Raw genomic sequence first — 17,438 nt, forward strand, 5'->3', positions numbered from 1 at the left:
TGCCTCCACGTGAAACAAGAGGAATTGTTATAGTAGGAGATACGTTATGAGGAATATCTACCTTCGTCTGTTATTTATTTGTGATAAAAAATAAATGATAGATAATATTTACATTGACACATTGCAAATAGGTTACGCGGGATGTAATCAAGCGAATACAGGAACTTACTACTCTTATTAGAGTACTTACTTAGAGTATTACTTTATTAAGTAAGATATAAAACGTCAAGTATCTTATAATGAGAAATCGCTGTGGCAGGAGAGCACCGAAAATAGGAAAAAAAATACAAGCGCGAAAAAATACAAACTTTCTCAAACATTATTTATTACAAAAACGATAGAATTGTCAGTATCACAGATAGAGGACCTGGCAAATATAAGAAGAATCTGAAACTTTTTTACTTAAATGACTCATTGACACAAATGCTTCTATTTGACTAGCTAACTAATGCAGCAACCCAAAAAGAGTCCCTCTGCTTTTGACTCGAATTGAAATCATGAAACATGGGCAATCTTTAGTGATGTGACCATCATACGCGAAGTTTTCGATGCACCCTTTTCTACCGTATGCTTAGTAATCATAATGTTGCCATATCTATAATCTGCGCGACACATGTGCCGATTACTCTGCTCACCTATTTGATACACTTGCCTCATATTTCACTTCCATTCCAGTGCTCTATGATTTATGTGCAAGGGCTTGCTTACAAGGCTAATCTTTGTACTTGGCAGATTTTACAAGGATAATAATAAGCAAGAAAACTTTAGCGAGTACTAAACTAGCGACTGCTAGTAGAAACTTTAGTAGTAGTAGTAGTCTATCTTGCTTATCGAGTGAACATCTTAAGAACTTGAAGGTAAGTGGAAGTCTCTTTCTAACACATGGAGTAGAAAAGGGACCGATTGTATTCAGAGCAGGCGTTCGTAAGTCGGCTCACTGTACCACGTACTACTACTGGCCTTAGCGTCTATTTCAGACGATCTTTGGTGCAATGTCCGAAAAACATCTTTTTTGGTGGCTGAATAGACCGATGCGAGAGCGGCATACTTTGCCACAGAGCTGGCAAGGGAAGTTCGCGACGGATCGCGACGTTGCCTTTTTCCCTTTTGACATAAACATAGACATAGAAAATTTTTATTCAACATCACATGAAATGGCAGAGTTAACAGACAGTGACATTTAATACAAATAAGCCTTAAATTTAGACTTAAAAACTAAGAAATTGAGTTGTATATATAAGGGAGAAATATTCATGAGTGTTAAAAAGGAGCCTCAGCATAGTGTTGCAGTGTATTTACTACAACGCTGGTTTTCAGGCAGACCCTTGATATATTATCCCTTACTCGCTGTTAGTCGGAAACTAAATGGCTTAGAGTTATGTTATTATGTTTGAGTGTACACTATATGTATTATAATTTGGACAAAACAAGTGCTAATGTGGTGCGAGCTAAAATGAAAAGTAAAGTATATTAACTTATAAGATTGATACGAGAAAGATAACATAATGTAAGATATACATGCGTGCAAATATACTTAAAAAGTCTGCCAGTGTCGCAAACCAGGCCTCGTCGCAGAACTTGCGACCATCTCCAACGCACTTGCGCCAACCGCAATCGCATTCGCTACTGCACAAAGAAGAACACGGCGTGGCAGTCGAGAAGGTTCCATCCTGTGCACATGCCCCAGCCAACGCAGTGGCCTCTGAGAAGCGCGGTAAGGCTGGACTGCTGTGCGATTTCTAGAACCCTTTGGTTGGTCAATCTGTCTTGTCCTGCCATCATATGCCCAAGATCTTTCGTAGGCAGCACATATGTATAACTCCTATTCAATTCAATTTCGTGCAATGCTATAAGTCAAAATACTTAGTGATTAACTTCGGTTCGAACACGAAAACCGTGACTCAAGGACGCGGATATGCGGTGCATGCTGGTTTTGATACAGCTGTAGGCTTAGTACGAGTGCGCCGCGACAATATAGCGCGCGCGGCGAGATAAATTTCCCTCTAATTACTTAGCTAGAAGAAGATGGGCAGTCTACCTCGCGTGAGATACTTATATTGTATATAGTAGCGTACCTGCTCGTGCTAAGCCTAGGTATATGAGTGATAGTGCTATTAGTGCTTGGAGACTTTGACCACTCGAAATAACCTAGACCTTTAACAAAATGAAACCTGAAGTAAAAAGAAAAACGATTTAATATTACTTATAGTTGCGTGCTTACTTATACAAAAATAATTTAAAAAACTCTAGGAAAAGTCTGTAATAATTAGTGAGAGCGATCGCGCGTGATTACAAGTAACAAGTCGAAATTCCTTTGACGTTATTACAAAGCAAAGTTTAACCTTTGACGTTATTGTACAATATATTTGTGTCAATTATTATTTGTATTATTTAGATTTCTATTTGATTGGTTATTTTTGTTGTATACCTACCGTTTTATATTTATCTTTTTTTATTTTACCTTTATTATTCGTTTCTATTTGATACTCATACTCGTTTATTGGTAAAATATAAGAATTTTACATATCGGCAATTAAAATACTCAGGTGAAATGCTCAGGTGAATCATAATAGCTTAATGTATATTTTTATTTCACTATTTATGTTAATAAATCTTTAAAAAACAGGTGAAAATGGGGTTAAAAGTTTGTACCGACTTCGATATTTTCCAAGCCACAAGACCCCGACACCGTGCTTCCTTAGCACGGCGTTTACAAGCAAATCTTGTTAATTCGCTACGAGCGTGCGTGCGGCCCACCGCGTCGCGTGCCCGCCACTCAACGCTCACTCAGCTGCCGGTATCGTCGCCGACGCAACGAGAAGCACTTCTAAATATGTAGGTTTTGATTTTGGAAATTTTATATCGAAAGTGAAGTACATGTAATGTTTCCATACTCCACGACCACCATTTGATGCCCACTGATGACCATTTGATTTATGATGTCTCATGAACATCAAATATTCGGACTGGGTCAGAAATTCAAACGTCCTGAGGCGTATCTAATGAAGCGGCAGCTACGATGATCTGGGCCTGGGCACGTGTCTCGGATGTCAGAAGGTAGAGTGGCGATGCGTATCTTCTTTTCAGAACTCCAGAATGGTAAACGTATAAGCGGTCGCCAGTACCTACTTAACCTTACCTTACTTACAATATAAGGACGTTCTGAAAAGACATACTTATGAAGACTATGAGGAAATGCAAACTAAAGCAAAAAATGCTAGGTCATCCGTGATCTTCTGTAAGGTAGGGGTACTCCCCAGATTCGAACAAGATATTTCGCTTTACTCTGCCTCTCTTTTGAACGGACGTAGTTTAAGGACATACCCCGATGTCCTTAAACTTCGTTCTACTGATAAAATATTTATAAAATGAGGTACTGTTGGAAGTGCACTGGTGCAGCCGACTGTACATTAAAGCGGTTGCCAGTCGCGTCACTGTCAGAGCGCGAATCAGCGTCGCGTGAGCGGGCCCAGCTGGTCGATACGCTTGCCGCCTGATAAATATATCAACATTGCTTTATATCAACTAGTCTAACTCTGTTTTTGTGTCCTAGCTAACGTGACAGTTCATTGGCCAGTCAGCCAGACTCTACCTAAGCTAAATTTACACCGACTCGGCAGCGACAAAGTGTGGCGTAACACTATAAACATCATATTTTCACAGGAATGTGAAGTTTATTTGTCGCTACCAAGCTGGTGCAAAGATAGTTTAGACGAACCTTTATCTGCTCATAGAAAACCAGATAAGTACCTATATATTAGGTACGTAGTAAATATATTGAGCCATCGAGCTATCACACTTAGCAGAAATCCATAAAGGATTATGGCCTCACCAATTTATTCCATATTTAAATCTGGGAGACCGAGCTTTGCTCGGAAAACTCAAAAATGCGCGTTTTCCCAGACTACTACACTACTACTACTACTCAATTTTTCGCCCATGTAGCAAATTTCATCGAAATCATTAAAGCCGTTTCCGAGATCCCTGAAATATATTGAGCTATTATGTTACTAACCATGTATTATGAATCCTTGTTATTTCAAATAAATGATTAATAATATGTCAGCATCAAAAGTAGCGTATCAGATTCGAGGTATGGTATATGAAGAACAACTAGACTGTGACAGACAGATACTTTTGAACGGCAACTGTAGAGAATCTATATCTATTTGGTAAAGTATTACCAGGATGGCAGCTAATTTTGGTGCGACGTTTTATCCGCTACTATTGACGCTGACTGAACTATGTATATAGGTAGGTACAGTTAAGAACATTTCAGCGTCTAGTTCATTCCACAGCCGCAGTGGTAGCGGTAGATAATTCCTCTGAAACAGCACAGTACGAGCTTTTAGTACCGAATTAGTATCCTACATCACACTCTTTATCCTACATCTGAGAACGGCGCTACTTACATATAATACTGACATACCTATACATACAATGCATAACGATCGATGAAAAGAGCAGGTAAACTAAATCTCAATATGCCCCCAAAATTATGTACTATAAAAGACGACACAAACAAAATTAATTGCGGTAACCCAGACCCCAACTACAGCGAAGTCAACCGGCCTCCGCGCGGGGACATTTTCATTTTTATCACATTTACATGGCATTACACGTTATATCGCCGTAATAGTGTCGTAAAGCTGGGCACTTGCCGGGCCATCTGTCGCTGTTGTTCTGTACTTGTTAATGGTTAATCTATGTTGTCATGCTTGCTCGTGTGGCAGGGTATTCTGTTGTGAGTCTCACATACCACAAAAACGAAATCATTAAGTAGGTACCCTCCCATTTAAAAAAAGTTGAACGCAAGCATTTTAAACGCAAGAGTTTTTTTATTGGTTCAGTAGTCGTATAACGTAAGACCCAGGAAAATTAGACTCATCCCTTTCTTTTTGGTGCTAGTACTAGCGTAAGACAAAGACAGCATGATTCTCTCTGTCTATGTTTGAAATGAGACAGACCTGGGCCAAACTATAGTTTGTCTTTAAGTATAAAGGAGCCAGACAGGAAATCGCAAAGAAAAAAATGTACATTACGTAGATTGAAGTAGCCGCTGACGTCTATTCTTTTGAGAGCAATTGGTTTTTAGCGAAACCATTTACCGAAAAGAATGGCACAAATTCAAAGTAAACAAGAGACCCGGCACGCAGCGACCCAGTTCAATTTAAAGCTTCCATTTCCTTTACCTATTTTCTTGTCACCTAAGACGGTCGTGCCCGCAAGCAGAGTTTGCACTTCAGACCGCGCGACTCATTTGCAATGGAAGTCACAGCCTCCTCTATAAAAAAAAAAAACAAATCCCCGCTAGGGACGTCTCACACCCATCCCGCTTACACTTTGTTAAACCAGTATGACTGTGTCCCGCTCTCACCCGGCCCGGGTTACTCGTATTTCTTGTTGTCGCTCCTCCCGCGCGAGACACGTTTATTTTTCATTTCTTAGGGGGCGAAGAAAATAATTTTCTGTGAGCTTTGAACCCGCGGCTGGGGAAAAATAGGAAATTTGGAAAATGTAATTGGATTCTAGACTAATCTCGTCGCCTCTTCTTTGGTAGGGGAGAGTGCGTGTCGAAAAAGAAAATGGAAGACACCTTTACGGGGCTGTATTAAATACAGAGTTAGATAGCTATCTTTAATTTCTAATTTGCGTTCGAGCTTGGCTCCGTGCAGACAAAAAGATTATTGCGACAGGATTTCTTTTGCTTCGCGGTCTTTCTTTACGGTTATTTTTCTTGCTGGCTTTCAATTCCACTGTGAATGAAATACAAGCATTCAACCTAGTAAACTTTTATTATACTTATTATAGTGATATACTCATCCTATCTACTGCGACTCTATTACCTAAACTCTGTTAAAGACTTTAGGCAGTTCTCGAGGTAACTAATAATTAAAATACATTTGATCGAAGTTAGCGACCGTCGGTCCTTCGAACCGGATCTTAAACTAATGTTCCCTATAGTTCAACCGTCTAACTGAATCGGTTGGTAAGATTAAGTTAATACTATTGTCAAGTGCCGATTAATTGAAAGCTCGAGTGCATGAAGCTGATTCGTATTAAGTAAACATTTATTTATTTATTTATTTTTATTTAACGTATGGCATTTTTTAGTTATTGGGTTTAAATTAAATATTAATCTACAGATTGATGTTTGCACTCTTCAGATACTCGATGGTACTTTCACTGAGGTTCGCGAGGTCTTCAATCCGTCCCTTGAATTGAGTGAGAATGAGAATTCATTCCAGAACTATGTGTTCGATCGTTTGCTCAAGGACACCACACACACACTGAGGGGAGTTACACCAGCAATTTCCAACGCCTGTTCGTATGCGGTTTAGTTGAAGCCAGATGGACGTGGGTTGAGTGTTCATCCTTAAATTGTTGGGCATTCCACTTAGCCAGCCATCCATGAGCCGCGTATATCCCACTCGTTGTTAATATGCACCATACCAAGAGCTGGCGGGTTAGGGGACTCCGTGTTTTTTTTTATATATCATCATTTTTATTTATTATATATCATGTTTTATATAACTCGATATTATCTCGATATTTTTATATAATTAATATAATTATATTATATATATCTACATTTTTTGAAGGAAGATTCTAATTAGGTGTTAATCTTTAAAAAAAACATGGACAAATTCGAACTTTATTTATTTCTAATTGGAAACGTTATTTGTAAGAAGCGCTGGTTTTTCGGAATTTATGTACGAAATATCTTTTGATATTTACCAGCCGCTTTTCGGTGAAGGAATACATCGTGAAGAAACCGGAATAATCCCAATTCGGCCTATTTTACCCACTGGGTTGGAACGTCAGATGGCACTAGCAGCCGCTTTCGTAAAAACCAGTGCCTACGCCAATTCTTGGGATTAGTTGATAACGCGAGGACGATGATAATGGAAACGTTATTTGTACAAAATTAAACATATCTAGCGCCATCTGTGAGCATTTCATTGCACTACTGATCGCGTGAATACCCTCGAATCACGTTCTACTTTGTATTGTAAGAGTACGTCAGATGGCGGTAATGCTGATAAGTGATTTCGATTTAAACTTGGCGAAAACGATAGGGAGTGTGCATAAACTGTAGGAGGCAGCACAGGAGCTGTCAGATTTTGGGCGCGAAGCGTAAATGTGAGGTTTATTGTTCCGATGTAGCCCACAAGATGGCAGAACCTACTATGCACAAGAAAACACTTGACGTGTAAATGTGCATGTTTATGGTTCCGATTCAGACCACAAGATGGCAGACCCTCCAAGGCGCACGGTCCCTATAACAGTTTCATGATTGTCTTCAAAATACGCACGCTCCGGTTGTGGAATGAGCTACCTGCCGAGGTTTTCCCGAGGGTCTACAGTATGAGGTTCTTCAAAAAAGGAGTGTACAGATTTTTAAAGGGTCGGCAACGCGCATGTAACACCTCTGGAGTTGCAGGCGTCCATAGGCTACGGTGACTGCTTACCATCCGGCGGGCCGTATGCTTGCTTGCCACCGTCGTGGTATAAAAAAATAATAATATGGTTATGATTCAGATGGATCAACATCTCTTTTCATAAGTAATTTTAATATTAAATAATCGCCTTATTTAATTTAAAATCATTTATTTTCATATCGTTTTTCGTTTCGTTTCATTCATTTGTAATAATCGGTTGGCAAAGTTCTATACCCAGCTGGCGGGCCGCATGCGCATGCATATTCTACATTACTATGAAGTAAAATAAGATATTCATTGTAAATATTTATTTCAAATACTATGAGTGCTTATGGTAACCAATGATACATGTTGCTCGTCGCCGTGCGGCGCTACTCTAACCTAGCCATTGGTTTAATATCACGCTCGAACCAACGACTGCCTGCATGCGAGCTGTCAAATATAAAAATCTTTCAAATTGATTTAAAAACTCTCGCATAAAGGCATCTTAGAAAACTAGATTTATGTAGACTTTGTAATATAATCATTATTCACCATTTTATTTAACCAATAATTCTGACGGATGTGAATAATAATTGTATTTTTTCCGTATATATAATTTTATTAACGATTCTTATCTATCACTAAATTCTCTATACACAGAGGCACACAATGCTTAGATACTAGCTCCGTATTTTAATTATGAGCCTATGGTTTCAAGTACAATGTTACTCGATAACGACTTAGGCTACCTATGTACAGTCAGCGGTATGTACACACTTGTCAAACCAACAGACTATTGGCACTTTTATAATTGTTGTTTTCAGAAATAATATCAAAAATATATCCTCCTTACACTGGTCATCTTTGTAGTTTTGAATTTGGAACCTTTTGATGAAATCAATCCAAATTGTTTTGCCCTTTTGAGAATAGAACAAATGCCCAATCGTGTGTGCAAACGGTGTATTATTTGTAATTAATAATTATTATATTTGTTTTTTCTTTACTAAATTTTATTCACTCAAACTCGTACAAGGAGTCGTAAATTAAAAAAAGTAATGACTGGTTTGAAATCTGCTAAGTTGACAAGTATAGTGTAATATCTTTACCTCTCGATGCTAAACCTATAGGCGGCCCTCCGACCTTACGCTGTGACCACAGTCGGACCTTACAAACTAATATACTGATATTTTCATTGTTGTTCTCAAAGTTCTTTTATACTGAAAATCTGATCTAATTTTATTAACTTTTACGATAATATCATAATCACTATACAAAAATAATTACGTCGCGTGTCAAAAATGTGTATAATTTGCACCAGCTTTATTGTAACTTTTCAAGCATTATTCTACAAAATTTCGGAAATATTTAGTTAATGTTCAACGAAAATGAAAAGCGTAATTTTATTGTGTAGCCTCTAAAGTTCAAGAAATGATCAATAAATGTTATATAATCGGTCACAGTCAAACATACCTATTAATAATAGCTTAAACCTAAAAAGCGACTAGAACTAAGAAAAATACAACCTAAGCTCTTACAATTGTCATGAACCTAAAATAATTCTTCCTCTTCGGGGGTGCGAAATAAATAAACATTTTTAATATTTACAAAAAGTAAGTAATGCTGGAACAATATATAAGTATACGAACAATTGTTCGAGGAATCCTAACATTATAAGAAGTTCAGAGATCCATATTTGAATACAAGTGTTGAGTGTGCCGTTTCAGTAGATAACCAATGTTTCAAAGCTTTTCAATAAAGCTATTATTTCTTGTTAATGTTAAAACATATTGGAATGGCGTTCCGAATCATAAAAAGTTAAAATACAGCGTTATAGTTCGTGTCATCCACGATGACGCGCAGATTTTTCAAATGTAACCTTTAATGACATCACTTTACGAGTCAGGCACGCATCGTGTTGCGTTCCCACCTCCCCCGGCTCACTCAAATTCTTCAAGCCTTTACGAAACTCAATTGCACATCAAGCGATCTTTTCCTATTATCGCCAGTTTGCTTTATTTTGTTTATAATATGGGCAAACTTTGCTGTAGATAATTACTTCACAACAAATGGAGGCGTTGAAACTTGGTTATGCTATGAAGCGATAACATTCTATTAATATATATCGTCGCCTTTATCTTTGTACAAAGGTTTATTCAATAATTTATTGAAAACCTTCGACATTAAAGGCCATCATTATCAAACATAAAACCAACAATAAAATATAATAGATACCAATCCAACAGTACGCAATAAAATTAATATCGTTCAACTTTAAATATAGTTATTTGATTGTGCAATGAAATATGTGCTGATTCATATAGAAACTACCTATATGTTGGCACTGATATTGCAAAAGATAGAATAAAATAATTGGAAAAATCAATCTCTACAAGAATTAATTACATATTTATAAGTCATCCCTTAAAACACATGAATTCCAGTGCATTTTTCTAGCAGTCGTCTGAAATTGTGAATAATTTGATCTGATGCTTGCTTCAAATAAGATTCCAAAGTACTGGAATTGGAGTAATATCATCTATTACCCCTTGAACGCCAGCTTTACGACCAAATGTGATGAAACGAATTTTCTACATATCTAAAATCACACTAAAGCTTAATTAAATTTCCGCTCCAATTTCAAACAGCCGCTACAAAAACCACATCATTCACTATTCCTATAAAGACAACGTCTAGAACAATATTTCTATCATTTATTTAGAAATCGTATCACTTCGAATTACCAAATAGGCTTAAATCAAGTCTTTGTTTGATTTACATCTAACGTATGCCCCCGCAGTGTTAAAGCAGGACGCCTTTGGGTCATTCTACAGCAATCCCATTCCCCTGGCTATACATATTCGCAAATTCCCAGGAGATCCGCTAGATCACGTTGTAGATGGAACTTGGCACTGATTACACAGTCACCAAAAATGAGATGCTAATAATGCGGCATCTCCTGGGAATTTGCGAATAGGTATGGTAAGAGGAATGAGATTTTTGTAGAATGACCCTTTGATATGTTGTGCGCGTGCATTTTTTACACAATTTGATTTTGGTGTAAACTTCTGAGAAAAAAAAAGAAATAATATGTCACCTGACATAATAAAGCGGGTTGCACGATGGATGAATGAATTCTCAGTTTCATTGAAATCTACTTTTATTGTGATGGATTTTGCAAACACTCATGGAAGAGATAGTTTTTTTAACGACACTGAGAATTGTATCATTGTCTGAAGTCCAAAACAGCAATAGCTAGCTCGCTCATGTTATCTAATTTAATGCCACTGTTTTGATTAATAATGAGATAACTATTACAATTTCAAACTTGTGTACTTGGGTACTGGTACTACCATGAGATAATATACGAAAAATACATATAAATATAAAATACACAGCATGAGTATAATGGTCTTTTATAAATAACATATCCATTACTATCAGCCTTGCTTCCTGAATCAGAATTCAACACAAGAAAATTCCTTGATAAGATCATCTAATCGTAATCGATTAATATCACAACATAAGCTTACAAGTAGAAGTGACGGATATTTTATTTACAGCATTAACAACCATCATTAATATTTGCCATTAGTTTTATTGAACGAATGCTTTTTGCCGGAAATTGAACTCTGAAACAAACTGAGGTAAATTTTTCGAATGGTATTAGATAAACGATTAGTCCACGAAAAGTCGAATCGTATGGATTGTCAACATACTAATATTAGACTAATAAATCTAATCATTTGAAAAACAGGCCCCAGTTTAAAAAACAAATAGGAAATACCCGACGCCGTATTCAAGTTGCGAGTTTCAACCGTCAACACTGTGGACCATGCCGTGCTACCACTGTAATCAGTTGCGCGTCAGTCACTGTCACTTCAGCCGTCCGCCGGCGCGGCGGGCCCGGGCGCCGCGGCCGGCGCGTCCGAGCCTCAGGTCTTGCGCCGCTCCACCAGCTTCACGTCCTGCACGTGCAGGTTGTGCTTCGACTTGGCGGCGAACTTGATCACCGCTTGGGTGGACACGAGGGGGACGTGTCGGAGATCCAGTCTGCGAAATAAAATAGGGAATTAAACGTATGATTCAAGCAGTTAACTATTTATTCAGTAGCCCTGAATCAGAATGACGCAAGAGGCCGTATATATCAGTGAATTATCGCGCACATGCGTTCTCGCGTCCGACTCCATAAGATCTAAGGCGACTTCAAGTATGAGTCGCGTGAGAGAACGCAAGTAAGGCTAGCCTCTCAGATCCATAGGGAACGGAGAAACTGTAGCGAAAAGCAACACGGTCCGTGGAGGCATGTCTCTGCCGTGAGCTCGTGGCCACACGTGAGTTTGCCTCGACCGAGACACCAATTTTCGCGCATGGTATGAAAATATTAAAGCCATCTATCTTATTTCTTTATGCAATATACATGCATACCAAGTATATATTGTATATGTATATATTTTTATTGGTTCATCGGTAGGGAACTTTGCCCGCTGTCTTTAAGAAGTCTTTTCTTTGTGCATTTAAGTTGAAAAAGATACCTGACGAGGTTGGGGCAGCGCGCCAGGTGGTCGAGCGCGGCCTCGGTGAGCAGCCGGCAGCCGCCCAGCGACAGGCGCTGCAGGCCGTGGTGCGCCAGCTGCGCCGCTCCTGCGTCTGTGAGCCGCATACATACCTGACGAGGTTGGGGCAGCGCGCCAGGTGGTCGAGCGCGGCCTCGGTGAGCAGCCGGCAGCCGCCCAGCGACAGGCGCTGCAGGCCGTGGTGCGCCAGCTGCGCCGCTCCTGCGTCTGTGAGCCGCATACATACCTGACGAGGTTGGGGCAGCGCGCCAGGTGGTCGAGCGCGGCCTCGGTGAGCAGCCGGCAGCCGCCCAGCGACAGGCGCTGCAGGCCGTGGTGCGCCAGCTGCGCCGCTCCTGCGTCTGTGAGCCGCATACATACCTGACGAGGTTGGGGCAGCGCGCCAGGTGGTCGAGCGCGGCCTCGGTGAGCAGCCGGCAGCCGCCCAGCGACAGGCGCTGCAGGCCGTGGTGCGCCAGCTGCGCCGCTCCTGCGTCTGTGAGCCGCATACATACCTGACGAGGTTGGGGCAGCGCGCCAGGTGGTCGAGCGCGGCCTCGGTGAGCAGCCGGCAGCCGCCCAGCGACAGGCGCTGCAGGCCGTGGTGCGCCAGCTGCGCCGCTCCTGCGTCTGTGAGCCGCATACATACCTGACGAGGTTGGGGCAGCGCGCCAGGTGGTCGAGCGCGGCCTCGGTGAGCAGCCGGCAGCCGCCCAGCGACAGGCGCTGCAGGCCGTGGTGCGCCAGCTGCGCCGCTCCTGCGTCTGTGAGCCGCATACATACCTGACGAGGTTGGGGCAGCGCGCCAGGTGGTCGAGCGCGGCCTCGGTGAGCAGCCGGCAGCCGCCCAGCGACAGGCGCTGCAGGCCGTGGTGCGCCAGCTGCGCCGCTCCTGCGTCTGTGAGCCGCATACATACCTGACGAGGTTGGGGCAGCGCGCCAGGTGGTCGAGCGCGGCCTCGGTGAGCAGCCGGCAGCCGCCCAGCGACAGGCGCTGCAGGCCGTGGTGCGCCAGCTGCGCCGCTCCTGCGTCTGTGAGCCGCATACATACCTGACGAGGTTGGGGCAGCGCGCCAGGTGGTCGAGCGCGGCCTCGGTGAGCAGCCGGCAGCCGCCCAGCGACAGGCGCTGCAGGCCGTGGTGCGCCAGCTGCGCCGCTCCTGCGTCTGTGAGCCGCATACATACCTGACGAGGTTGGGGCAGCGCGCCAGGTGGTCGAGCGCGGCCTCGGTGAGCAGCCGGCAGCCGCCCAGCGACAGGCGCTGCAGGCCGTGGTGCGCCAGCTGCGCCGCTCCTGCGTCTGTGAGCCGCGCGCACGACGACGCGTCCAGCTCCACTAACTTTGGTAACGCCTGGAAATAATATTGTTCATTCAATTTTCATGACATCACCAGAAACTTGCTACCTTGAGTTATTTTAACTGATTAAAAGTCAGTTGCGCCAAACACAAATGACGGATAGGTAAACAGTAATAGGCAATGAAGTATAAAATTTGTCATTCAATAAAATTTTGCGAAAGTTTTACGATGACAGCTGGTTTGGTACAACTTATCCATAAAGTTGTCGCATGTTCGATACTGGATCGATACCGCATCAACTCGAGTCGTTCAGTATACCTTGTAGAAAATTCATAGCCATTCCTAGTGTATCGTACAATCGGAACGTCATCTCAGCGCCTAGTGCAGAAGCTAGTAGTTGGCAGCTTTAAAAAGTTAGTTTTTGGATGGTTACGAACTAAACACTTTTACGCTTCAGGGAACATTTAAACTTGATTTCTTGTTAACTAATTGTTAAGCAGACATAAAGAAACCATTAGACGGTTTATTGTCTACGGCAACATCGATACGAACCTGCACAACGTATCTCATGGCGACGTCGGTGATGTCGGTGCCGGGCAGGCGCAGCACGGCAAGCGCGGCGAGGCGGGAGGGCTCGGCGCCGGTGCGGTTGAATACGAACCTGCACAACGTATCTCATGGCGACGTCGGTGATGTCGGTGCCGGGCAGGCGCAGCACGGCGAGCGCGGCGAGGCGGGAGGGCTCGGCGCCGGTGCGGTTGAATACGAACCTGCACAACGTATCTCATGGCGACGTCGGTGATGTCGGTGCCGGGCAGGCGCAGCACGGCGAGCGCGGCGAGGCGGGAGGGCTCGGCGCCGGTGCGGTTGAATACGAACCTGCACAACGTATCTCATGGCGACGTCGGTGATGTCGGTGCCGGGCAGGCGCAGCACGGCGAGCGCGGCGAGGCGGGAGGGCTCGGCGCCGGTGCGGTTGAATACGAACCTGCACAACGTATCTCATGGCGACGTCGGTGATGTCGGTGCCGGGCAGGCGCAGCACGGCGAGCGCGGCGAGGCGGGAGGGCTCGGCGCCGGTGCGGTTGAATACGAACCTGCACAACGTATCTCATGGCGACGTCGGTGCCGGGCAGGCGCAGCACGGCGAGCGCGGCGAGGCGGGAGGGCTCGGCGCCGGTGCGGTTGAATACGAACCTGCACAACGTATCTCATGGTGACGTCGATGATGTCGGTGCCGGGCAGGCGCAGCACGGCGAGCGCGGCGAGGCGGGAGGGCTCGGCGCCGGTGCGGTTGAATACTAACCTGCACAACGTATCTCATGGCGACGTCGGTGATGTCGGTGCCGGGCAGGCGCAGCACGGCGAGCGCGGCGAGGCGGGAGGGCTCGGCGCCGGTGCGGTTGAATACGAACCTGCACAACGTATCTCATGGCGACGTCGGTGATGTCGGTGCCGGGCAGGCGCAGCACGGCGAGCGCGGCGAGGCGGGAGGGCTCGGCGCCGGTGCGGTTGAATACGAACCTGTATCTCATGGCGACGTCGGTGATGTCGGTGCCGGGCAGGCGCAGCACGGCGAGCGCGGCGAGGCGGGAGGGCTCGGCGCCGGTGCGGTTGAATACGAACCTGCACAACGTATCTCATGGCGACGTCGGTGATGTCGGTGCCGGGCAGGCGCAGCACGGCGAGCGCGGCGAGGCGGGAGGGCTCGGCGCCGGTGCGGTTGAATACGAACCTGCACAACGTATCTCATGGCGACGTCGGTGATGTCGGTGCCGGGCAGGCGCAGCACGGCGAGCGCGGCGAGGCGGGAGGGCTCGGCGCCGGTGCGGTTGAATACGAACCTGCACAACGTATCTCATGGCGACGTCGGTGATGTCGGTGCCGGGCAGGCGCAGCACGGCGAGCGCGGCGAGGCGGGAGGGCTCGGCGCCGGTGCGGTTGAATACGAACCTGCACAACGTATCTCATGGCGACGTCGGTGATGTCGGTGCCGGGCAGGCGCAGCACGGCGAGCGCGGCGAGGCGGGAGGGCTCGGCGCCGGTGCGGTTGAATACGAACCTGCACAACGTATCTCATGGCGACGTCGGTGATGTCGGTGCCGGGCAGGCGCAGCACGGCGAGCGCGGCGAGGCGGGAGGGCTCGGCGCCGGTGCGGTTGAATACGAACCTGTACAACGTATCTCATGGCGACGTCGGTGATGTCGGTGCCGGGCAGGCGCAGCACGGCGAGCGCGGCGAGGCGGGAGGGCTCGGCGCCGGTGCGGTTGAATACGAACCTGCACAACGTATCTCATGGCGACGTCGGTGATGTCGGTGCCGGGCAGGCGCAGCACGGCGAGCGCGGCGAGGCGGGAGGGCTCGGCGCCGGTGCGGTTGAATACGAACCTGCACAACGTATCTCATGGCGACGTCGGTGATGTCGGTGCCGGGCAGGCGCAGCACGGCGAGCGCGGCGAGGCGGGAGGGCTCGGCGCCGGTGCGGTTGCCGCCGCCGGGCCGCGAGTTCTCGGGCGGCGCCAGGATGCCGCGCAGCTTGGCGTCGTCGAGGCAGCGCGCGAACGACAGGTCCAGCGACGTGAGCGGCGGGCACGTGGACGAGCGCAGCGCCAGCGCCGCCTCGGCCGGCGACCCCGCCAGCGACAGCGAGCGCAGCGCCGGCAGCCGGGCCAGGAGCCTAACAGTACACATACAAATATATGCACATTATTTACTGCTTTTTACATTTATATATTATATTGTATTTTACACTATCGTGAAAAGACTGAAGTTTGATTATATCACTGTTCTATGGCCGTTTATACATATTGAAAACCTGATTGTTACAAATCGAGATATTTTTGGGCTCATCTACTCAGAATCGACAGCATTCTTCATCCCACCATTAAAAAAGATATTTGAGACATCGTTTTTAATGATAGAATGGAATATACTACAAGCATATTTATCAATGCATGACTCCTGTACTAGTTTTTCTTGCCTACATGACAAGATGATTAAGTGGTGCCCGTCACTTTCGATCCCGCGGTGCCACAGAGTGACGGTTATTTTATCACTTGCATAAAGTCATTCATATTACGTCTGCTCGACTCAAAAACTTGCAGACGTAACAATCGAAATAAGCGCCAAGAGAAAAAAAAAGGATATGCTTACCATGCCAGCTGGCGTCGAGCGAGATGACACCACTCGAGGCCGAGCGACAGCGGCTGGCGGCGCGCGATGCCGGCCAGCTGCGCGGCCGACACGCGCACCTGCACGAACGACATGCTGCGCCAGAGGGATGGATCCATCTGCAAGGTAACAAAAATATTTATTATTTTTTCAAATAACTCATAATTAATCAAGATGCTAGTTTTGAGTTAATAAATTTATCTGATATTAGCTCTAATGTATGTAACTTTTAGTGTACTATCCGTATTGTGATAATCGCTATAATACATGAGCAATTTCATTCGGCGGTACGTCCGCCTAGATTCTAGTTTTGTCAGCAACGCTACTCACCGAGTACTCGGCCCAGGCCTTGCACACGAGCGCGCACGTGGCCAGCTCGGAGGGCGTGAGGCGCGCGAACACGCACAGCATGGCGCCGCGGTCCAGCCACGGCGACCCGGAGCATGATAAGCCCCCGCCTAGCATCGGGGCAGGTCGGACCGGGTACAGGGGCTTCTTCATTTGCTAGAATGAAATAATAGTACATGGTGATACAAGTGTGGTACGTTAGCCAATACACACGAGGCGATATTGTGTGCGCGAGCTGTAAACGAACGCGCAATAAGAAAGCCGGTATGTGTAATGACCAATGCGCACGCGTTTCATACGACGTTTTTCAAGACACTTGCGAGGAAAAAAAGAAACTTCCATATTAATCATACTGTAATAGTTAAACCAGTTAGTATGCCGTGTTGCGCCTGTCCTACCCCCCGCCCGCCGGGCCCGGCAGGGGGCGCCGACGCCCGCCAGTTGTAAAATCTACTCGACCAATTTAACAAGGCTCCGTTTCTCCGAATAGTGTTAATTGACATGTGTTAAATATCAAAAGTTGCGCCGTCTTACCGAGCATAGACCAAAGCCTATGATCTATTAGATGACGTCACTTTTTGATATGTAACAAATTTAACATCAGTGGAAGAATAAGGATCAAAGTCAAATGGCGTTATAAAAG

The 17,438-nt window shown here is 45.2% G+C and overlaps 1 protein-coding gene across 1 annotated transcript in view; it reads right to left on the reverse strand.

Annotated features, from left to right (window-relative positions):
- Positions 1–7,735: 7,735 nt before the first annotated feature.
- Positions 7,736–17,438, reverse strand: part of LOC133529248 (jmjC domain-containing histone demethylation protein 1) — a 52,857-nt gene continuing 43,154 nt past the window's right edge. The window contains exons 17-21 of the mRNA XM_061866937.1: positions 16,778–16,951; positions 16,430–16,566; positions 15,665–15,953; positions 11,957–13,329; positions 7,736–11,474 (exon numbers count right to left, since the gene is read on the reverse strand). Of these exons, the coding sequence (XP_061722921.1) occupies positions 11,357–11,474; positions 11,957–13,329; positions 15,665–15,953; positions 16,430–16,566; positions 16,778–16,951 (2,091 nt within the window). The 3' untranslated portion in view covers positions 7,736–11,356. The remainder of the gene's footprint in view (positions 11,475–11,956; positions 13,330–15,664; positions 15,954–16,429; positions 16,567–16,777; positions 16,952–17,438) is intronic.

The sequence above is a fragment of the Cydia pomonella genome, chromosome 20 (assembly GCF_033807575.1).
Source record: "Cydia pomonella isolate Wapato2018A chromosome 20, ilCydPomo1, whole genome shotgun sequence".
Classification (NCBI taxonomy): domain Eukaryota; kingdom Metazoa; phylum Arthropoda; class Insecta; order Lepidoptera; family Tortricidae; genus Cydia; species Cydia pomonella.